Source organism: Pan troglodytes, chromosome 9 (assembly GCF_028858775.2).
Source record: "Pan troglodytes isolate AG18354 chromosome 9, NHGRI_mPanTro3-v2.0_pri, whole genome shotgun sequence".
Lineage (NCBI taxonomy): Eukaryota > Metazoa > Chordata > Mammalia > Primates > Hominidae > Pan > Pan troglodytes.
In genome coordinates this window covers 24,466,918-24,491,727 of record NC_072407.2, presented here as the reverse complement: position 1 = coordinate 24,491,727, position 24,810 = coordinate 24,466,918, and the positions used below count along the sequence as shown (strand labels likewise).

At 36.8% G+C, this 24,810-nt stretch overlaps 1 protein-coding gene across 4 annotated transcripts in view; it reads right to left on the bottom strand.

Moving 5' to 3' along the window:
• Positions 1-24,810, bottom strand: part of PRMT3 (protein arginine methyltransferase 3) — a 126,053-nt gene that overhangs the window by 56,741 nt on the left and 44,502 nt on the right. For all 4 annotated transcript variants that reach the window (XM_003312958.6, XM_016920566.3, XM_063783917.1 and 1 more), the window contains one exon: positions 580-658. In XM_003312958.6, coding sequence (XP_003313006.2) covers positions 580-658 — 79 coding nt within the window. The remainder of the gene's footprint in view (positions 1-579; positions 659-24,810) is intronic.

The following is a 24,810-nucleotide window of genomic DNA, read 5'->3' as shown; positions in this document are numbered from 1 at the left end:
TCACTCTGAGTATGCAGAATTAATATAATTAAATGTTTTCCAGAGACATGAAAAGAAAGCCTTCCAAATTTATTAGGATCCCTTTATATGTGGATTGGTTATGTGGCACTTTTAAAACTCATTAGAAACCAGTCACTACTTGAAACGTTCTCAGAAAATCACAGAGAAGTCGGGTTTACAGATTTAGTGAAGTCATGAATAATTTCCAACTTAGAATGAAACATGCCATTGGGAAAAAAGGGAACTAAATGATATGAGGATTAAAAATAAAAAGGAGTTTGTTAGATTTGAGTTTGAATATCAAAAAGCTTCCAAAACCTAGTCTTTAGATATTTATTAAAAGGACCTTTTAATAAAAGCATTCTTGAGAATACCATTACCTTGGAGTCCCCCATGTCTTATATAATATTCTACTTTCAACAATATAGTAAACAAATGTCTTAAAGCTTCTTGTAATGGAAACATCTTTCATCCCTATCGGGAACTTCCTCAGCCATGCATAGTTTATTTGAAATCCAAAGGTTCATGTGGTTCTGCTAGACTAAAATTAGATTATTAAAACCAGAATTTTATACTCACCCGAGCCTCCTTTTGCCAAGTATTTGTTCTTTGCATAAAGGACAGAATCTAACATAGACTCAAACAGAAGAAAATAGCCCTGCATAAAAAAAGGGGAAAAAAAGAGTTTAGAAATGTGCAATACTCTCATAAGCAGGTCGATTTAAACATCGGTGGTAAAATTACAGATTTTTTTTTTCTGCCACAGATGTAATAATACTCTGCAAAATCTGAAACTATTTTTTTGCAGTAAAAGTTATTGGAAAATCAGGCCAGCTTATATAGTGAACCCAGAAAGTTTATTGTGGTAAAATATACTGCATTTTCTTTATCTATGATTCTACTTTCCAGACTACTCTTTCTTCATCATTAAAAAATGTTTGGATAGAAATTATTAACAAGCCCTATAACTCCCTGGAATGATGCAATATCCATCTAGAGCAGTGGTTCTCCACTTGATTTTGCCTGCTGGGGAACACGTGGCAATGTCTGAGTAATTTCTGATTGTTGCAACTGGGGGTGGGGGATGAACGAGATGCTACTGGCATCTACTGTGTAGAGCCAAGGTATGTTGGTAAACATCCTACAATGCACAGGACAGCTTCTTACAAGAAAGAATGGCCTGGCCCAAAATGTCAATAGCACTAAGGTGCTCAACTAAGGTTGAGAAACTCTAGTCTAGAAAACCACTTCCCAAATAATTTCCTGTCTAGTGACTTTCTTTTTGGTATTAAAAAAAAAAAAAAAAAAAAAAAAGAAAGTGGAGGGATCCTTAGTCAAAAAGGTTTAAGAAACGCCAGCTGCCATATCCTCCTATTAGAGATTCATAATGTGCATGAGCACACTAAAAGTTCTGAGTAGTTCTTATGGTAAAGAGAATTGCTGAACATATTTTAACCAAGTATTACCCACTTTCTGACTACAGACCTTTTTTTTTTCTATTTAACATCTATCAACACCTTGCATAACTGGTGTTCATGGAAATATAATTCATGAAACATGATCCTGGTATACTACCGATTTTAGAGTATGATAATGAATCCTCTACCAAGAAAGGGTAAATAATACAGTACAAATGAAAAAAGAATTCGCCACTATTGGTGTCACAAACACGCTACATTCTAATACTGTGCTTCACAGTTTATTATACAAATGACAAATAATCATGACTGACAAATCTCTATCAGTTTCAGTCAGTCTTTCTCCTTCTAGGGTCCAACCCCCCAACAGCCCTATGCAGCAGGGAAAGCCAAGTGCTCAGCACATAGTACATCTTATTGCTCAGGGTGAACCAACATTAATTTTACCTTTACTTTAGCATTCTATATCAAAACTGTTCTCATCCACTCATTTGTTCTGTGCACAAATAAATGATCAGTGGGGTAAGTATAATATTCTTTAACCACATTACAAAAAACATTTTAAAGGTTTCTCTAGAACAAGAAAAACCTGCAAACCCAGAATGGATAATCTTCACAAGAGATTAACAGCAATTTTAATATATAGAAAATACAGCTCTCATGCTTGAATCACTTATAAAGGAACTGAACTGAATTGCCGGCAACTCTACATCGGTATTGGCCTATTCCCCCCAACTCACTGATTCATTGATACAAAAATAACTGCCCATTAAACAGAGGCTTAGGAACAAAGCTTGTTTATCAATATGTTACGTTAGGAAAATTACGGATTTGACAGAAACATGTTTTTCTGGATAGAGTACTTCAGTAATATGTAAAATTCTTACAAGTTAGTTCCCCATTAATATTATCTATGTATTCAAAGAACAAGGGACTTATGGGATACAACTAAGAAATCTTTACCAATCTGACATATTCATGCAGATTACACACACAAATGCTTATAAATAGGCATTCAACTGTTGCTTATAGTGAATTATAATTTATGCCAAGGAATTATTAAATGGAAGGCATCTATCTTACGAAGAAAAGATTGGCTGGTAAAACATAATAGATTTGGTGAAAAAAATGGTCCCTATTTGCAAGACTGTTGTGTTTCAAAACTTAAAATAAATAAAATTAACACTTTAGTACAAGTTAAGTATTCACTACATTCCAATCCTTTTTGGACAAAGGCCCAAAAATTTTGTATTGATTTGTCACTGTCAAATTGTTTTCTAGTATTCTAACTTTCAGCTCAGCTGTTACCTTATCACAAAGAATTTCTCTGATGTTCCTACATAAAATATCCTTTCTTTTTCTTTCATCAAGCTCCATTTCTTTATCCTGCTTTGTATTTCATCATAGCACTTATGAATGAAAATACTATTTATTTTTCTTTTTATTTTGTCTCCTTACTAAAATATCAGCTCCAAGATCACGGACTTTGTCATATTGTTTGAAGCTATATTCCTGAAGGCTGAAAATGTGTCTGGTACATAGTAGGAACTCAATATGTAACTTTAAAATGAATAAATAAAAGTTACTAATACTATGTGTAATATTATATTTGTTAAAATGAAACTACTTTTTATTTTTGTGGTACAAATTAAAATGTTATTTTAAAATGATATTTTGTTTTCTAAAATTAAAACTGACAAATAATGGTGGTGATAATCGTTAAAATTCATTGTGATGCCTCTATAAAAATTATTTCATTTAATTCTTCCCCAAAGCACCATTTATTGTTATTCCAATTTAATTTATTTATGTTAAGTAAGTTGCGATCTAAAATAATAGTTCGGTCACATAAATGGGGAGTGAATGAGACAGAATTCGAACCTTGATCTCACTATACAAGTTCTGAATCACCCTTTTATGTTGCCTCTTAAATTGATTTGTCTAATTGAAAATAAGATTTAGTATGTGTATTATACTACATTTGTTAAGGATTCAAGCATTGCAAAAATGAAAAATTTTCCATAGACCATATTAAACAAGATTAGAATTTACAACGGGTGTGCAATCATTTCAGAGTAATATCTCAGTTGGCAACTGGCCCTTAGCCACCATTCATTGTGAAAATATTAGTTTGGAAAAATCAGTGCAAATATTAGCATATATATAGAACTAATAAGACATTCATGAATAAAATATCCAGTTAAAAATATTAGCAGATGAAAAGATTCACATACGTATTGCTAATGGTCATTGTCCTTTCTCTCAACTTTCCACTTTGCTAAACTTCATTTTACGATAGTCTCCCTATGTGATACAACAGCCTTTAAATTCCTGGGAATTGTCCTTGGTTCTGAATCAAGTCATTCATTACTGATATCAGAAGGCTCTGGTCCAAATGCCCCGTTCATCTGCAGTGTAATTCAGACTGTAATTTCACAGGCTGCTGCCTCACCTGTAGGGGTGCCATCTGGAAGGAGAATTACGCCTGATATTTTCTCCCATGATGCTCATGGGCATTCTTCTTTCAACAGTGACATCTAATACTGCATTTATACTTTAATGATTACTATAAAGGAACATATGGAATTAAATCAGGGACTAGAATATTAACCTCATTCATTGAAGTGGGAATCTTGTTTTTAAAATGGCTGTTCATATCTTCTTGGATTAGATACATTAGTGATAAATGAAACTTTTGATACCTTCAGTATAAGGTGCCTTTCTAACTTTTTTTAGTTCAAATAACTGAATTACTGATACATCTCTAGGCAAAATTTATTTAAAAAAAAGGTAAGGCAAGGTAGAGTTACAAATATAATGGAAGAGTTAATCTGAAGGATGATGACAAAGACTCAATAATCTGAAATATTTAAAGATTACCTGCAACAAATACACAAGCCTATATAATATAATCATAATTTCTATGTAGTATATCTCTGAATCATAATAAGTAGTTGATAACATTTTTACCAGTATTACTCTCAAATTCTGTAACATTCACTGTAGACAGAATTTTTTGATGTGATTGGAGCTGGCAGTCAGTTGTTAATTGGAAACAAGACATTTTAAGTAAAAACATACAGATTCGTTTGCCAGCATTCTTTGAGGATATATCCACTGACTGGAATCCTCATCATCTTCCCTATCTAAAACACATTCATAGGTTTTAGGTAATTTCCAGTTTTGGTTACTTGAAATAGAAGAAAAAAAAATCTATGAGCACTTGCCAAATAGAGAAACCTCCTTGAATTCTATGATTTCCACCCTCCTACTCGGGCTCTTCAAACTAGGAGGAGACAACTCAGGAAGGAGAAAACACCAAAAAAAATTGTGGAATGGAGTAAAACAATTTGTTTACAAACAATTTACAATTGTTTGTGAGTAAAACAATTTTACTTGCTCCATTCCATAGCATTTTTTTAGTGTTTTCTTCTTCCTGAGTGTTTCCAAAGCAGTCACTTTTGTTTGCATAGAAAAAAACCAACTATATCCTTTATATAATCTTGTCAATAGTTTGTGTTCATATTTAACTGATTTTACATAAATAAGCAGGCAAACAAACACAATAAGCTCTTGGTAAACAATGCAACTGACAGAAGCAGAACAGTGGCAGCATGCTGAAGGTGGCTTTACGTGTTTAGAGAGAGCCACAGGAACCTAGCAAAGTGTTACATAAAAAGAATGCAGAACATCACAAATTTGGTGAATTAGTTAAATGCAGGGTGATTATGATATCTTCTATGACATATTCATGTAACAAAGTATACTGTCATAATGTCAACTCTTCAAGAAAATCCTTTATGCCCCATACCAGGTCATGTACCTTTATAATATGACCCAAATTAGAGGCTAACTTATTATCAACGCATAGAAACAATCATTCTAAAGCAGGGTTTCTCGATATTGACACTAATGACATTTTGGGCCAGATAAATTTGTAGGGGCTTTCCTGTCCATTGAAGGATGTTTAGCAGCATTCCTGGGCTCTACTCACCAGCACCATTGTCCCCACCCAACCCACAGTCCCAAATTCTAACAATCTAAAATGTTTCCAGAGATTGCCCACAGCTCAAATAACCCCAGGAGTGTGAAACTGTCCCCTCTTCCACCCCATTGAAAACCACTGTTCTAGAGGTATCCAAAATGCAAATAAATAAGCATTCTTTCCTAATCTACTGTGTTCTCTGCTTTAAAAAAAAGTACCAAACTTAAGGTCTTACAGAATGCAATGCAATCTCTATTTATTTCACTGTTAGAATAGCCTTAGATATTAAACATTTTTACTGCAAAGTTTTTTCAATGATTCCCCAGTCTATCACTTGACCCTTCCATCTTAAAATGTGCTAATGCTAACCACCTAATTTATCATAAATGTGATAATGAAATTACATGAGCGTTTTCAAAGTAATTATATAAAATCCTTTTGGGTAAGATACTTTCCTTACAGCTCCACAGTGACTGATAAAGATTATATTACACTGTTATGCACCTGGCAAAATACAGGCGGCTGATGATATCACTCAACAGGGATACCTTTACCCTTTGCACTTATTTGCCATAGAATGGGTAGGAAAATGTTGTGTTGGCATCTGTATATACACACATAGACATCTTTGTACAATGTTTAATGTATTTGGCCAAGATAAATTTCTTAAAGTAGAATTCTTGGATTAAAGGATAGGCACATTCAAAATTTTGATATGTATCATCAAACTGCCCACAGAAAGACTATGACAATTTTTATTCCCACAACTGTATGAGTGGAGTAAAGACCTAAATGTAAAAGGGAAAGGTATAGAGCTTATGGAGAATATTTTCATGTTCCTGTGGGAAAAAAGTCTGACCATAAAGACCAATACATTTGACTATGTTAAAACCCAGAACCTCTGCTCATAAAAACAATGAAGTCACAGAGTCTGAAAAGATATTGGCCAGCCACACACATATACACGTTTGTATATTTTCCATCACCAATGAAGAATACTAATTGTTAAAAAAAAAAAAAGAGTATGCAACCCAAAAGAAAAATGGGCAAAATAATTATATACAATTACTCCATAAGACAAAAAATATATTACTTCATTAGTAATTCAAACACAATGGGAAACTACTACATGACTACGAGATTAGCAGTCACACAATACCCAGGGTTGAGAAGTCTATGGAGGTATGAAATAAAATTTTACTGCAGTACTTTGGAAAAGTACAGTACTTTGGAATTAACATTTAAGAGCAGCACACCCTGTGATCTAGCAACTCTACTCCTAATTGTATACCCAGACATGAGTGCTGAAGTGTAAGAGCACACACGTACAAGCACACTATAGCACTATTATTTGCATAATAAACTGGAAATGATCCAGTGCCCACCAACAGTAAAATTTAAAAAACCCTTTCCTACGATGTGTTTTCTTGTGGTACATTCATACAACGACATCTATAGAAAATAAATTATCCTTATAGGCAATATAAATGAATGTTATGAACATGACTGAGTGAAGAAAGCAAAAACACATTTTAAAAAGAAAAAGGTATGTTTTGCTCCATTCATATAAATTTCAAAAACAGGTAAATATAAACTACACTGTTTAGGGATGTAAGTATAAGTGGTAACAGCAAAAAGAAAGGCAAGGAAATGATTATCATAAAGGTCAGGAGAGTGGTTACCTCTGGGGTACGGAGTTGTAACTGAGAAATGATACTTGGATGTCTTCTTTCTATATTTTCGCCTGGCTGATGATCACACAGGTGTTCATTATATAACTATTTGTTATTACTGTACCTGTAAGTTTATGCAATTTTCTGTGTATGGTACATTTCACAACTAAAAAGGTTATACAAAGATTTATATAACTAGCATACATAATATACAATAACGTGGGTGAAAGCAAAAAGAACACATTCATATCTGCTTATAAATGGTTATAGCATGTGTGGAACAGTACACAATTAGACAAAATGATTGCCTCTGTGTATGGAATATAATAGTAGGGGTATAGGAAGGGAAGGAGACTAACTCTTCAATATAAACTCTTTCATATCTTGCAAATTTTATATCATTGTTATACACTATTTGCATATAAAATTTTAAAAAAGAAAACAAAAAGGCAAATAATCACAAGCTAAAAAGACCATAGTTTTTCATACTACATTTTGCAAAGAAAAAGTGAAAGTGATTTTTTTTAAAAAATTAAGATTATAGGAAGAGATTGTTAGAGAGGTTTAGAAAAGGAAAGGTCAAGAAAGTGCTATATAGAAGAAATCCACTTTTAACCTATGTTTTTATATTTAAAGAAAAAGGGTGGGAAAACCCATAACATTTAAACATTAACCATAAGAAAATTACAATTATTAAAAACATTATCAGGGACAAAGAACAATACTTCATAATGATAAAGAAGCCAAACTATCAATGACACATAATAACCTAATGTGTATGCACCTAATAACCATATAAAAATACCTGAAGCAAAACCTGACAGAACTGAAAAGAGAAAGAGACAACCCTGAACTATAGGTAGAAATTTCATTCTTCTTCTTTCAGTAATTAACAGAATTAATAGACAAAATAAATAAGGATTTAAAAGACCTGAACAACTTGACTCAAATGGTAATTATGTAACACTCCAACAATAACAGAGTAGGTACTTCATTCTAAATCAATGTGGAACATTCAATGAGAGAGACCATATGCTGGGCCATAAAGCAAGTCTGAACAAATTTAAAGGAAGGATAGCATATAGAGCATGTTCTCTTATCACAACCAAATTAAATTAGAAATTAATAACAGAAAGACATTTTTAAAATTTCTTAACACTTAGAAATTAAACATGCTTCTAAATAATCCATGGACCAAAGCAGAAATCACAAGGGTGTATTTTGAATTGAATAAATTTGTGGGATGCAGCTATAACAGTCATTAGAGGGAAACTTATTGATGAAAAAAGCAAGGTACAGAACAATATGTAGAATATGCATACCTTACACTGAATATGAGGTTCACTGCTTTATCCCGCCTAGAAGAGTGCCAGGTACATAGTAGCCACACTATTTGTTAAATGAATGAGTATGCCAAGAAATATACATACATGTTTATAATAGAGTGTAATATTTTAAGAAGGATATACTAGAAACTGGTAACATTTTTTGGGGGACCAGGGGTGGGTCCTGAGTAATAGGGTTAAAGACAAAAAAGGATAAAATTTATAATATCTATATATCACATAGTCAAAAAATGACAATAGAATTTTACATGTATTAATCACAAATATCTGTCAGAGAAGCTCCTAATTTACCTATTATTTAACTCGATCACCAACTTTCATGCAAGAAGAATAATCATGGTAATAACGGCTACTTATTAGGTCCCTATTATATGCGTGCTACTGTTCTGCAATACTACTTTCTTCCACTTCTCTCACCTTCCAACATACAGTTCCCAACTTTTTAGTATTGTGGACTTCTGGAGAACATAACTATAGCACAAGAAATAATTTCCTCTGCATATTCTAAAGTTTAAAAAACTTGTATTAGCTTTTTCTCCCACTAGATGGCACTCTCACTTAATCAACAAAAGACTGACAGTCAAATTGGCCCTATTCCTCAGACTGCAGAAAACCATCCAATAAGCAAGTCTATCAAAGGAAAAAGTGAATCTCTAAAAATCTTTCCCAAGGCACGTGTGGGTCTTATTCCAGACTCACAAAAACAGTTTCTAAAACAATATTCCCAATCCCCCATGGTGGGTGAAAAAAATTCATTAATGATAACTGGATATTCCACTCTCAAAACTAATTAATGTTGGCCAGGCATGGTGGTTTATGCATGTAATCTCAACACCTGGAAGGCTGAGGAGTGAAGATCCTCTGAACCCAGGAGTTTGAGACCACCCTGAGCAACACAGGGAGACCCCGTCTCTACAAAAAATTGAAAGACGCTGGGCATTGTGGCGCATGCCTGTAGTCCCAGCTGCTCCAGAGGCTGAGGCAGGAGGATAGCTTGAGCCCAGGAGGTCAAGGCCACAGTAAGCCATGATTGTGCCACTGCACCCCAGCCTGTGCAACAGAGCAAGACCCTCTCTCCCAAAAACGAAAAGTAAAACTAAAGTATTACCAGGCACTTTTTTTTTTTTTTTTTTTGAGGCAGAGTCTCCCTCTGTTGCCCAGGCTGGAGTGCAGTGGCGTGATCTTGGCTCACTACAACCTCGGCCTCCCCGGTTCAAGTCAGCCTCCTGCCTCAGCCTCCTGAGCAGCTGGGATTACAGGTGCATGCCACCATGCCAGGCTAATTTTTTTATTTTTAGCAGAGACGGGGCTTTACCATGTTGGCCAGGCTAGTCTTGAACTCCCGACCTCAACTGATCCACCCACCTCTGCCCCCCAAAGTGTTGGGATTACAGGCATGAGCCACTGTGCCTGGCCCCAAGCACTTTTATTAAAAAAAATTATAGTATTATATAGTAACAGTGTGTGCTATGGTCTGAGTGTGTTCCCCAAAATATGTTAAAACTTAAATCACCAATGTGGTAGTATTTAAAGGTGGAGTCTTCAGGAGGTGATTAAGTCATGAGGGCTTGGAAGGGATTGGGGCCCTTAAAAAAGAACCTGAGGAAGTAGGTTCATTCCCTCCTATTCCTTCCGCCATGTGAGGATACAGCAATAAGGCACCATCTTGGAAGCACAGATCTAGCTCTCACTAGACATTCAACCTGCTAGAACTCTGATCTTGAACTTGGAGCCTCTAGAACTGTGAGAAATAAATTTCTTTTGTTTATAAATTACCCAGTCTCAGGTATTGTGTTATAGCAGCACAAATGGACTAGGATACAGTGATCTAGAATACTTATAGACTTTTGAGGCTATAGGAAATAGTTACTGACAGCATGATTCAGTATATAAAGAACAAGATCTCATTCTGTTTCCAGCAACAATGTATTTTAGGACCTACTGACACTCTAAATACAACAAATATGCTAGGAGGAAAAAAAGAACATCTTATTAGATGCATCAGTAAGCTAGCTTTCGCCTTGAGAGCATTTGCTAAACCTAGTCAACGAACATGGAGGAAATAGGAGACAAAGCCCAAAGTTCAACCAAAGTGAGAACTCTAAGAAGAAACTGCCCTAAATAACAGAGCTGGGACAAACAAATATATCTACAGAGCAAATGTGAATTTACAGTCTCATCTGCTGTCACCCATTTCCCCAATTCAGTTTAGAACCTTGGTGTTGAGCAGTCAAACACATACTTCCTCCCTAACTCCACCCCGTCTCCAATATGCATAAGACAGGCCCCAAACATACAACCCTGATTTACAATGCCTGGGTGGCAGGAAAAACCTAAAGTCAATAATTTAAAAATGACCCTTCAACACACTCTTTGGTAAGACTGAGGAAAAATGGGTATTCTCATTCCACTGTTGGTAAGAAAGTCAAATGGTACACAGCATTGAGGAGAATTTGGCAACAACTAGTAACGTTGCCCTCTCCTTCCCTTTCTCCATCCCTCCAGAACTGGCCTCAAGCAATCTTCCTGCCTTGGCCTCCCAAAGTGCTGGGATTACAGGTATAAGCCATCAAGCCCAGCCCTCATTAACCCTTTGATATATCAATCTCACCTCTAGCAATATAAAATGACATTACACATATACAAGAATATTCAATACAATATTATTTGTAATAGCAAAAGAATGGGTACAATTCAAATGAGCATTAATTACGTAGAATGTAATTGTCTATACAATTTATTCTACACAAGAATAAAAACCTTATATTTGAAATATACGTGAATATTAGTCCAGGTCATGGGGGTGTGCAGAATTAATCAAATACCTGTCTAGGAAAGTTGGTGTGCATGTGTGCACAGCCATAAAAAGGAATGAGAAATATCTCTATAGAATAATGAAGTGATTTCTGAGACAGAATTTTAATTGAATAAAAGCAAAGTATAGAACAATATCTAGAATATGCTAACTTTTGCATAAGGGTGAATATATACATATCTAATATTTTCAAAATAACCCCAAAAATAAAAAGAAAATGGTCATCTAGCCACAAAGGAAGATAACAGAAGAAGAAACAGAATGTCCTGTTATCTTAAAATGTACATAAAAATTACTAAAAAATTAGTAATTTTTTGCATAACTAAAACACAAAATTAAACTAAACAAGGGAAAAAGAAGCAATCCTCCCCAAAATTGAAAAAAAGAAAACACTGAAATCTGGTTGTATGTCAAGTTGGTAACAGAAAAGGTGAAAATAGTGACTACAAGTGACTTTAAAAAAAAAACAATATTTTGACTGTACATTTCTCATGAGATACATTCTATAAGAAAATACAAACAAAATTTAAGCTGCATTTAGAAGTCTTATTGTTTAGTAGTAAAGTTGGTATTTAAGTTCTGAAACTAGCCAGGCACAGTGGCCCACGCCTGTAATCCCAGCACTTTGGGAGGCTGAGGCAGGCAGATCACCTGAGGTCAGGAGTTCAAGACCAGCCCTGCCAACATGGCGAAACCCCGTCTCTACTAAAAATACAAAAATTAGCCGGGCGTGGTGGCAGGCGCTTGTAATCTCAGCTACTAGGGAGGCTGAGGCAGGAGAATCACTGGAACCTGGAGGGCAGAGGTTGCAGTGAGACGAGATCACGCCATTTCACTCTAGCCTGAGTAAAAAAAGCAAAACTCCACCTCAAAAAAAAAAAAACTGAAACTATTGTAGGTAGGTTATATGATAAAGCAATTATCATCTTAGGAACCAAGGTTTTCTGCACAGACATAAAGAGACGCAAGTATAAAATCAAAGACTTCAAGTAAAAATTCCATAATCTTACACGGAAAATATGAGTGTAGATTTGTGACTTTCTATATTTAAAAAGTTAATAACAGGCCGGGCGCGGTGGCTCAAGCCTGTAATCCCAGCACTTTGGGAGGCCGAGGCAGGTGGATCACGAGGTCAGGAGATCGAGACCATCCTGGCTAACATGGTGAAACCCCGTCTCTACTAAAAATACAAAAAAAATTAGCTGGGCATGGTGGCGGGTGCCTATAGTCCCAGCTACTCAGGAAGCTGAGGCAGGAGAATGGCGTGAACCCGGGAGGCGGAGCTTGCAGTGAGCCGAGATTGCGCCACTGCACTCCAGCCTGGGCGAAAGAGCGAGACTCCATCTCAAAATAAATAAATAAATAAATAAATAAATAAATAAATAAAAAGTTAGTAACATCTGGTCTGTAGGAACACAGATGATGATCTCTACATATCATTTTCCAATGAAAGACCAGGATTCTTTGATTCCAAGTTTAGGCAGTATAAAATGACCATAAAATATCTTCTAGTACCAGAAAGTAAAATCTGAATCATAAACATACTTATTTGATATTTTCTGTGTATTATTAAAATATATCAACCTGTAATTCAGATATTATATTGAGGACTACTAGGGTTTGTTAAAGGAACACGAGAGACAAGAAAAAAAAAAGGAGAGGTGAAACTATAGATTAAGAAATTTTAGACTTGATACCAAAGGCATGATCTATAAAAATAATTGATAAATTAGACTTTATCAATATTAAAAACTTTTGCTCTATGAAAGACTCTGTTAAAAGGACGAAAGGACCTGCCACAGAGTGGGAGAAAATATTTGCAAACCACATATCCAATAAAGGATTAGTAAAAAGAACTGCCAAACACAACAGTAACCAGTGCTTGGGACACAGTAAGTACTCAGTGGATGCTTCAATATAATTTCAAATTTTTTCTTTGTAAAATTCAAGAAAAATTAATATTACTATTTTAATATATAGTAGAATACTAACCATTTTGATAAAGCATATCAATTTATTCATCATCATTGTACATAAAAGACATCCAGAACAACTGTTTTTGCTTTTCATGCTCTTAAATGTGTCTTTTTATGCCAGAATTTCTTAATTTTGATGTAGTCCAGTCCAATTTATTTTCTCTTTTTTTTTTTTTTTTTTTTTTTGTATTTTTAGTAGAGAAGGGGTTTCACCGCGTTAGCCAGGATGGTCTCGATCTCCTGACCTCGTGATTCGCCCGCCTTGGCCTCCCAAAGTGCTGGGATTACAGGCGTGAGCCACCACACCCGGCCTCTCTTTTTAAGAGTCAGCATCTCGCTCTGTTGCCCAGGCTGGAGGGCAGTGGTGCAATCATAGCTCATGCAGTCTTGAACTTCTGGGTTTAAGCCATCCTCCTGCCTCAGCCAATCAAACTGCTGGGATTACAAGAGTGAGCCACTATCTTTTCTCTTAACATTAGTATTTTGGGGGTTTTGACTAAGAAATTTTCTCTATCCAGTCATAAATATATCCCCTTTTATTATCTTCTAAAGCTCTTTTTCCATTTAGAACTTTACTCCACTTGGAACTGATTTCTTCGTTTTCTATGAAGTAGAAATCTTACTTCTTTTTATTTTCCCCAGTAAGGACATTCAGTTGTTTCAGCATCATCCTTTCCTCACTACTCTGTAGTACCACCTTTACCACAAATCAAGTGACCTTATGAGTATGGGTTACACAGGTCTGTTTGTCAGTCTTTGCACAAGTAAAACACTGTTTTAATTGCTGTAGTATACTTTATAGCTTGATATCTAGTACACAAAGTCCTCCCACCTTATTCTCATAAGAGTATACAGGCTGCTTTTGGGCTTTTCATTTACCTAAAAAGCTGCTTTTTCAAACTCCACATAAACATGGTTGAGATTTTTGCTGGATTGCATTAAATCTACAGATTAATATGAAGAGAACTGACATCTTTACAATGTCTTCCAAACTTCAAACATGGTAATATTATCTCCACTTACTTACAGTATTTCATCAGTTCTAAAATGGACACCTCCCCCAATACTACAATTTTTGAAACTGCAATGTACATTAAAATTGGTGGCTTTGGAGAGTGATATTAGCAAGGGCTGACTAGAAACCACTAGCACTTGTCCCTTTCACAAAGACAGCAAGAACAATGAAATATACAACTATGTTAATGAAAATAACCCAGGGAGAGCTCTGGAGACATCAGTGGAGTAACAGAAACGCTGGTGAGCACAAAAACTCAGGATGGCCACATTGAGAATGAAAGGGAACACCAGTCTCCTACCACCCCAAACCCCAGCCAGGATCAACTGGGAATCAGGAGGAACTTCTCCCTATGGCAAGGAGGTAAGCAAGAGGATCCCAGTAACCTCCATCAACACATTGGACATCTACAGACCTCACCACTGGGGTCACCTGCAGTCCTGACAGGCAATATGCCAGCTGAAGGAGCTGCCTGGGGTCCAAATAGCTGTGCTGTCCCAAGGGAAACTGACACTCTGTCCTGCCCCCAGTGCCTGTGTGGCTACTGCCATCTTGGAATTGAAACTATGGCTGAAGTGTACCTTGCTTCAGGGGTGAGTAGCCATGGCTCCCCTTCATCTCTAAGGCTAAGCTGCTGAACCACCCCAGTCTGGTGGTCCAAATTCCCCAGGCAGAGCTGTGAGCAGCTGTTACACCCTTACACGTAGGGTCAAAGCAGAGGTGGAGGCACTCCACCTACCCCTCTCCCACCCCCTCAAGCTGGAGCTGCAGCAGTATGCCGCCTCCTGGGAAAAGAGTACTGGGGCCACTCAGAGCAGTAACACCCCTCTGCCATCAGGGTTGAAGCAGTGCCCTGCATCCCAGGAAATGGTGCCTTGGCTGCCCAGAGACACCACGACCCCATTTGGTAAGCTGAAGTAGCACCCAGTATCATGAGAAATGGAACCTGGGCTGCCCAGAACAGTAATGCCCCACAGGTCTATGGTGAAGTTGGCATATCACCCTCTGGCAAATCAGTGACCTGGCTAAGCTAAGCATCTGTGCATCCCAGGGCTGAGCTGATGCAGTATGCTGCATCCCAGGGAAACAAGAGCAGTGGCTGAGCTGAGACACCCCACCTTACACAATGACTCTAGTACCCTGCTTGCCTGAAGCTAGACTAACCCCCACGAGTCCGAGTTGCAGAGACACCCCTTTCCTTAGGAAGTAGAGTCATCACTGTGCCTTTAGGCCACCTGCCACCCTTAGGGCCCAAATGACAGCTGAGCTCCACCATTCTAGGGTACTTGCTGCTGCTGCACCCAGCCTCACAGAGTCTGGGATACAGCCAACACCCACCATCCCAGTGTCTAGAGTCACTACTGTACAGTGTACCCTGCTCCCCCAGCCCAAACCTCCAGAACATCCCTGCTTCCCCAGGGTCAGGCCAGTGCTGTGGCTTGAGTAAAACCACAGTTACAACTGAGCCCTCTGGTTCCAAGCTGCTGGAGGGTGCCTCCATTGTCACAGATCCTAGTTCTTGTAGGAAACTTACATCCAACCCTGCCACAGAGGGTGAATCTGCACCCCAAGACCCAGGTAACACAATAGGTTCATGGGACTCTGATGCAGTACTGTGGCCCCACTGCTGCTCCAAGCACCACTGCTGCTGCTTGTAGACCATGTCAGACCTAACAGCAGGGTCAGCTAAGTCTTCCTATTGTAGGAAAAATGAAAACATGAGGATCTCCCAAACTGTTGCAACTGAGTACCTTAAAAACTATGCTGCTGCCGGCCGGGCGCAGTGGCTCACGCCTGTAATCCCAGCACTTTGGGAGGCCGAGGCGGGCGGATCACGAGGTCAGGAGCTCGAGACCATCCTGGCTAACATGGTGAAACCCTGTCTCTACTAAAAATGCAAAAAATTGGCCGGGCATGGTGGCGAGTGCTTGTAGTCCCAGCTACTCGGGAGACTGAGGCAGGAGAATGGCGTGAACCAGGGAGGCGGAGCTTGCAGTGAGCCGAGATCGCACCACTGCACTCCAGCCTGGGCGACAGAGCGAGACTCCGTCTCAAAAAAAAAAAAAAAAAAAAAAAAAACTATGCTGCTGCCACCACTGCCACAAACTTCTACAGCCTACACCACTGAGTCACTCATATTATTGCTGATGTTGAACACAGGTCAAGAAGCTACGAAGAGACTATACCACTGCACCTATCTGGAAACATACTCACCACACCATTCCCAACTGGAACACTAATCTTTCCCTTTGCAACACTAGGAAGTCTGGAAAAGGCAACTGCTCCACCAGATGTCTACATCAAAAAAGTTGAATGATTTCAAACACAAAACCTAATGATGCATCTCAAAAAACTAGAAAAGCAAAGTAGAAGGAAAGAAATAACAAAGGTCAGAGCAGAAATGAACAAAATTGAGACTTAAAAAATACAAAAGATCAATAAGAAAACTTGGTTTTTAAAAAAGATAAGCAAAATTGACACACCATTAGCTAGACTAACCAAGAAAAAAAAAGAGAAAACACCAAAATAAATAAAATCAGAAACAAAGAGACATTAAAATAGATACCATAGAATTATAAATGTTTATTAGAGACTATGATGAACAACTATATACTAACAAATTGGAAAACCTAGAGGAAATGGATACATTCCTGGACACATACAACCTACCAAGAATGAACCAGGAATAGAAAATCTGAACAGAACACAAGTAACTAGATTGAATCTGCAATAAAAAGTCTATCAAAGAAAAATTCAGGACCCGATGCTTTCACTGCTAAATTGTACCAAACACTTAAAGAACTAACACCGATTACTCTCAAACTCTTCCAGAAAATCAAGAGGGGGGATTTCTTCCAAACTCATTCTATGAGGTTAGCATTATATAGATAACAAAATCAGTTAAAGACACTATAAAAAAAAAAAAACAAAACTGCAGGCCAATATCCCAGATGAACACAGATGTAAAAGTCATTAACAAAATACAAGCAAACTAAATCTTGTGGCACATCAGAAGATCACTTGCCATGATCAAGTGGGATTCATCCCAGATATGCAAGGATGACAAAATGTACACAAGTCAATAAACATGATACTTCAACAAAATGAAGGACAAAAGCCATATGATCATCTCAAAAGACACAGAGAAGCATCTGATAAAACTCAACATCCCTTCATGATAAATACTCTCAACAAGTTAGGCATAGAAGGAATGTACCTAACACAATAAAGGCCATCAATGACAAACCCACAACCAACAACATACTGAATGGGGACAAGTTCAAACCATTTCCTCTTAGATATGGAATAAGACGAGGATGTCCACTTTCACCACTTTTATTCAACATAATACTAGCCAGAGCAATCAGGCAAGAGAAAGAAATAAAGGACATGCAAATTGGAAAGAAGGGAGACAAACTGTTCCTGTTTGAAGACGACATGATCTTATACAGAAAATCTAAAAACCTCTTAGAACTGACAAACACATTCAATAAAGCTGAATGATACAAAATCAATATACAAAAATCAGTAGCATTTCTATACCCAGGGGAAGTAATAAAGAAATCAAGAAAGCAATCCCATTTATATAACTACAGTAAAATAAAATACTTAGGAATAACTTTAAACAAAGAGTTGAAAGATCTCTACAATGAAAACTACAAAATACTGATGAAAGAAATTGAAGGGAACACACCAAAAATGGAAAGTGATCCCATGCTTATGAATTGGAAGAATTAATACTGTTGAAATAACCATACTGGCCAAAGTGATTTACAGATTCAGTGTAACAAAATACCAATGACATTCTTTGTAGAAATAAACAACCCTAAAACTTGCATGAAACCACAAAAGATCCTGAATAGCCAAAGTGATCCTGAGCAAAAACAGCAAAGCTGGAGGCATCACAATTCCTGATGTCAACAAGCTATAGTAACCATAACAGCATGATATTGGCATAAAAGCAGACACATAGACCAAAATAACTGAATAGAGAACCCAGAAATAAATCCATACATTTACAGCCAACCGATTTTTGGCAAAGGCACCAAAAACATTTATTGGAGAAGGGACAGTCTCTTCAATTATTGAGAAAAATGGATATCCATATGCAAAAAAAAAAAAAACAAAAAACAAAACAAAAAAAACCAAACTAGATCCCTATCTCCTACCATATACAAAAATCAACTAAAAATGGTCTGAGCGTGGTAATCCTAGTACTTTGGGAGGCTGACGTGGGTGGCTGGCTTAAGCCCAGGAGTTCAAGACCATCCTGGGCAATATGGCAAAACCCCATCTCTACTGAAAACACAAAAATTAGCTGGGTATAGTGGTGCACACCTGTAGTCCCAGCTCCTCAGGAGACTGGGGTGGAAGGATTGCTTTAGCCCAGGAGGCAGAGGTTGCGGTGAGCTGAGATGGTGCCACTGCACTCCAGCCTGGGCGACAGAAAATAAATGAATTAAAAAAAATCAACTAAAAATGGATTAAATATTTAAATGTAAGACTTTAAATTATTAAACTAATAGAAGAAAACATAGGGGAAACGCTTCAGGACACTGGTCTGGGCAAAGATTTTGTGGAGATGATCTCAAAAGCACAAACAACAAAAGCAAAAACAGACAAATGGGATTATACCAAATTAAATAGCTTTTACAAAAAAATCCCATGCAGATGAGTAGAAGGATCAATATCATTGAAATGGTCACACTGCCCAAAGCAACGTATAGATTCAATGTTATTCCTATCAAACTACCAATGACATTCTTCACAGAACTAGGAAAAACTATTTTAAAATTCATATGGAACCAAAAAACAGTCCAAATAACCAAGGCAATCCTAAGCAAATAGAACAAAACTGGAGGTTTCACATTTCCCAACTTCAAACTATACCACAGGGCTACAGTAATAAAAACAGCACAGTACTGGTACAGAAACAGACACATAGACCAATGGAACAGAACAGCAGACCCAGAAATAAAGCCACACACCCACAACCTTCAATCGGATTGAAGATCACAATCTAATCTTCAACAAAGCTGACAAAAACAAGCAATGAGGAAAGGACTCCCTATTCACTAAATGGTGCTGGGATAACTGCCTAGCTATATGCAGAAGACTGAAATTAGACCCCTTCCTTTCAACTCAAGATGGGCTAAAGACTTAAATGTAAAACCCAAAACTACAAAAACCCCGAAAGACACCCTAGGCAATACCATCCTGGACACAGGAACAGGCAAAGATTTCATGACAAAGATGCCAAAAGCAATTGCAACAAAAGCAAAAACTGACAAATAGGGTTTAATTAAACTAAAGAGCTTCTGCACAGCAAAAGAAACCATCAACAGAGTAAACAGACAACCCTTAGAATGCAAGAAAATATTTGCAAACTATGCATCTGACAAAGGTCTAATAACCAGCATCTATAAGGAATTTAAACAAATTTATACAAAAAGCAAACAACCCCATTAAAAGGTGGGCAAAGGACATGAAGAGACACTTTTCTAAAGAGGACATGCATGTGGCCAACAAGCTTATGAAGAAAAGCTCAATATCACTGATCATTAGAGAAATGAACATCAAAATCACAATGAGATACCATCTCACACCAGTCAGAATGGCTATTATTAAAAAGTGAAAAAATAACGGTGCTGGCAAGATTGAGGCGAAAAGGGAACACTTAAACACTGTCTGAGTGTAAATTAGGTCAAACATTGTGGAAAGCAGTATGGTGATTCCTCAAAGAGCTAAAAACAGAACTACCAGGCCGGGTGTGGTGGTGCACGCCTATAATCCCAGCACTTTGGGAAGCCAAGGTGGGCAGATCACTTCAAGTCAGCAGTTCAAGACCAGCCTGGCCAACATGGTGAAACCTCATCTCTACCAAAAATACAAAAATTAGCCAGCACGGCGGTGCATGTCTGTAGTTCCAGCTACTCTGGAGGCCGAGGTTGGAGAATTGCTTGAACCTGGGGGGTGGAGGTTGCAGTGAGACAAGACTGCACCACTGCACTCCAGCCTGGGAGACAGAGTGAGACCCTATCTTAAAAAAAACAAAAACAAAACAAAACAGAACTACCATTTGACCCAACAATTCCATTACTGGGTATATACCCAGAGAAATGAAAATCATTCTACCATAAAGAGCAAGATGCACATGAATGTTCATTGCAGCATTATTCACAATAACAAAGATACGGAATTAGAATCAACCTAAACATCCATCAGTGACAGAGTGGATAAAGAAAATGGTGTCACAGATACGCCATAGAATACTATGCAGCCATAAAAAAGAATGAGATCATGTCTTTTGTGGGAACACGGATGGAGCTGGAGGCCATTATCTTTAGCAAACTAATACAGGAACAGAAAACCAAATACCACATGTTCTCACTTATAAGTGGGAGCTAAATGATGAGAACTCACAAATACAAGAAGGGAACAACAGACACCGGGGCCTACTTGAGGGCAGAGGTTGGGAGAAGGGAGATGAGTAAAAAAAAAAACAACGATTGGGTACTAGGCTTAGTACCTAGGTGATGAAATAATTTGTACAACAAACCCCCATGGCACAAGTTATTACCTAAATAACAAACCTGTATATGTATTCCCAGATCTGAAAGAAAAAAAAAAGCCACTAAAAAAGTAAATAAAGTTTCTGCACAGCAAAGAAAACAGAATAAAGAGATAATCTGCAGAATGGGAGAAAATATTTGCAAATTATTTATCCAGTAAGAGATTAATATCCAGAATATATAAAGAACTCAACAGCAAAAACCCAAATAATCTGATCAAAAATGGGCAAATAAACTGAATAGACATCTCTCAAAAGAAGACATATAAAAGGCCAGCAGGTATATTAAAAAATGCTCAACATTACTAACCATCAGGAAAATGCAAACAAATTATAATGTGATATTATTTCATGCCAGTTAGAACAGCTGTTATCAAAAAGACAAAATAAGGATGCAAGGATGCAGAGAAGGAGAATTCTTATACACTGTTGGTAAAAATATAAATTAGTACAGCCATTATGAAAAAGAGTATAGAGGTTCCCCAAAAAACTAAAAATAGAACTATTATATGATCCAACAATCACACTACCGGGTATACATATTCAAAAGAAAGGAAAACAGTATGTCAAAGAAGTGTCTGTACTCCCACATTTATAACAGCACTATTCACAAATGCCAAGATACAGAATCAACCTAAGTGTCTATTAAGAGTTGAATGGACAAAAAAAAATGTGGCATATATACACAATATACAGTTTATAGGAGACAATTTGTATTTATAATAAATGCTTATGTGCCTACAAATGTAAGCTGTAAATTTGAAGGGTTTACTTTTACTCCCAGGTAGAAGTAAACAGTATTACTGATAAAATATTTTTAAGTTGTTATACAATTTTAGAGTTTAAAATAAAAATTAACAAATATTTTGTGTTCTCTGAGGGATTACCTGAAAAATGTTTGTAAGGGCAGTTGATTCATGTTCCTGAATAACTTAACCTTTTAATATTCATGATTAGAATACTTTGTCACTTATCGAAGATTGAATAAAAGAAAGGCTAGGAAGTGGTTAAGAGCACAGACAAGAACAAAAGTATAGATTATAAGACCAAAATAATTATACACAAGGGACCTATTACATTTCTATTCTCTTTGCTTTCATTTTATTCTTGATTCAGATGTTAGCATATCTATGAAAAAATATGAACCACAACTTTTCTTTCACTGTTCAAGTACTATAAATATCTCCCTGTTAATACTTAACAGTACTAGAAAACAGTACTGCGGAATGGGAATTTTATATTTTATCTAAAATTATTAGGCATTGTCAGCACTGCCTAAAAATTGTTTCCAAGGCAGCAAACTGAGAATTATGCTTGAAATATACATAAAGTACATTTTGATTCAACTAACATTAAGAAAAATACCAAGAATACCCCAAATCCCAATAACTCACATCCATCAGCTTACTTTCATACTTCTGTATACCAACCACAGTCAGTCAATTAGTAAATGCTAGACATGGAAAGAGAAAGTCTTCCGCTTTTACAAAGGGCTTTAAGCAAGGGAGAAGCCCTAAGAATGTTCTTCCTCCAAGAATTAATATTCTTTATTTCATGTATATGATTATTTTCAACTGTTATTTATTGAATTAGCTAGTGTAGTAGCTCGCTCATGAGTTACAGAGTACTTAAAAGTTTGTATAACTTTCAAAACTGAATACCTAAGTTATTGAGATCTTATGTGCCAGAAATTGTTCTAAGAAATTTGCATGTATTAACTCATTTAATCCTCACAAAAAAACCTTATGAAGTAGGTAATACTGTTATTTTCATTTTATAGAGAAGGAAACTGAGGCACAGAGAGGTAACATGCCCAAGAATGGTAACATGCCCAAGAATAGTTTGCCTCTGGAGCAACATTCTTAACCCTGTCATATACTATATCTCCATGCCTTCATGTATTGTACATAAAATTATAAATGTCTGAGGCCAGCGAATTTCTGTCTGGGAATGTCCTCTTACAATTTTACAATTCACATTCCGTCATCATTTACTAATGCTAAGCCTCGTGGACTTAGTCTATGTGTTTGCAAAGTTATGCTGAAAACATAGAGGAAATATAGAAACACCAAATGAGTCAATTTGGCTTACTGAGTCGGAATTAGGGATGCTTATTTTCAACAGTTTTATTAAGTAGGCAGAAATAAGAAGCAATAAAGAACAGCTCTCAAAACAAGAACTTCTATTGGTAGACTAAAATGTAAAAAATGAGGACACATACACAAAGACATAGGTATTAACATCTTCCAGGGATTAAACTGTTTACATTTAACTGAAACAATTTTGTCAAACAGAAATTCCATCTGATAAAAATGAAAATGTAGAGCATGATGACTATAGTTAGTAATATTGTATTGTATATGAAAAATTTCCTAAGAGAATAGATTTTAGGTGCTCTTATTACATACAGAAAGACAGGTAAGTATGTGAGATGACAGACATGTTAATTTGACAGCAGTAATAATCTCACTGTGTAAATCAAAACATCATGTTGTACACCTTAAATATATAAAATAAAAAGAAAACTTCTCTTAAATAAAAACAAAAATGAAAATATAAAATTAAAGGCAAGCCTAGAACTGGAAATTTGTTAATGCAAGCCAAGTGATTGTTTATTAAATAACATGCTAACAGCAATAATTTAGCTTTTAAAATTACATTCTTATCTAGAAAAATCTTCCAAAATAAAGACAAAAATTCATGAACAGGTGCAGACTAGAAACATATTTAGATTAAGCCATGGAATAGTTAGTGGACCACAGTAGAAGAAAACATGTACATCTCTGCTATATGATTTCTACACTGCTATACCGGATTACACATCCATTAAACATCTGTGCCCAATTCTGGAGGGTATATTCCATTTTTGTCTTTCCTTGTTGAAAATACTTGTAAAAAGAGAAAAAAAATTGCTTAACTATGGTTCGTTCTAGATTTTTGCATCCTTATTATGTTGTATGTAAAAAATAAAATAAATAAAGACAGGAGTCTGTGCAATTTAAGTTTAAAATGCTGGTTCATGAAAATGCGGCTACAGATTTAAAATAGTTGTTTACCATTTGCCTACTGTTTCAGCCAATGCGCCTGAAACATGGAGGATAAAGTTTAGAAAGCATACCTGCCCTTTGTTTAATTATGTAATTGATGTTTTCCAGCTTCTCAAATCAAAAATCCTAATGAAAGTACCAAATAAAGTTAGGGACTTCTAGGATTTAGAAGATACCATAAATGATATTTCCAATCCACAAAGATGATTGAAAATAATTTAGCACAAGCCTTCTTAAGCCTTAAATGCAAATTTCACCAGAGAAATAAGGCCATCCAGAGCTGACTGCCATAGAATAACTGCCGTAAGTTTAGTGTCCAATGCCCCACCTAGAGCACTTAAAACAGTTGCTAGACTTCAACTCACTTAAAACAAGGAAAGGCAGACAGTGAGATAATACAAATGCTTAAGTAACACCTTTGTGGTGAGGAAGAAGAAAAGTTCTTAGTTATCCCTTCCTGAATACACTGATTTGTTTTTCATTACTGGTTTCGAAGAACCTTGGCTTCCAAACAACTGGCTCCTTTCATCTCAGGCTCCAGTGACTCCAGTGACTGCCTTCCTGATGAAGAGAGAGGTCTTACCTGACCAACGCTCTGAAGTGAAAGGTGTTCTTTATTTCAGTTAGAGCAAGTCCCCAGCCCCCAAGCCAGGGATGGGTACTGGTCCGTGGCCTGTTAGGAACTGGACTACACAGCAAGAGGTGAGTGGCAGGCCAGCATTACCACCTGAGCTCCGCCTCCTGTCAGAACAGCAGTGGCATTAGATTCTCACAGGAGCGTGAACCCTATTGTGAACTGCCCAAGTGAAGGATCTAGACTGTATGCTCCTGATGAGAATCTAATGATGTGAGGTGGAACAGTTTTATCCTGAAACCATCCCATCCCCATCCCCCAATCCATGGGAAAACTGTCTTCCATGAAACTGGACCCTGGTGCCAAGAAGTCTAGGGACTGCTGAGTTAC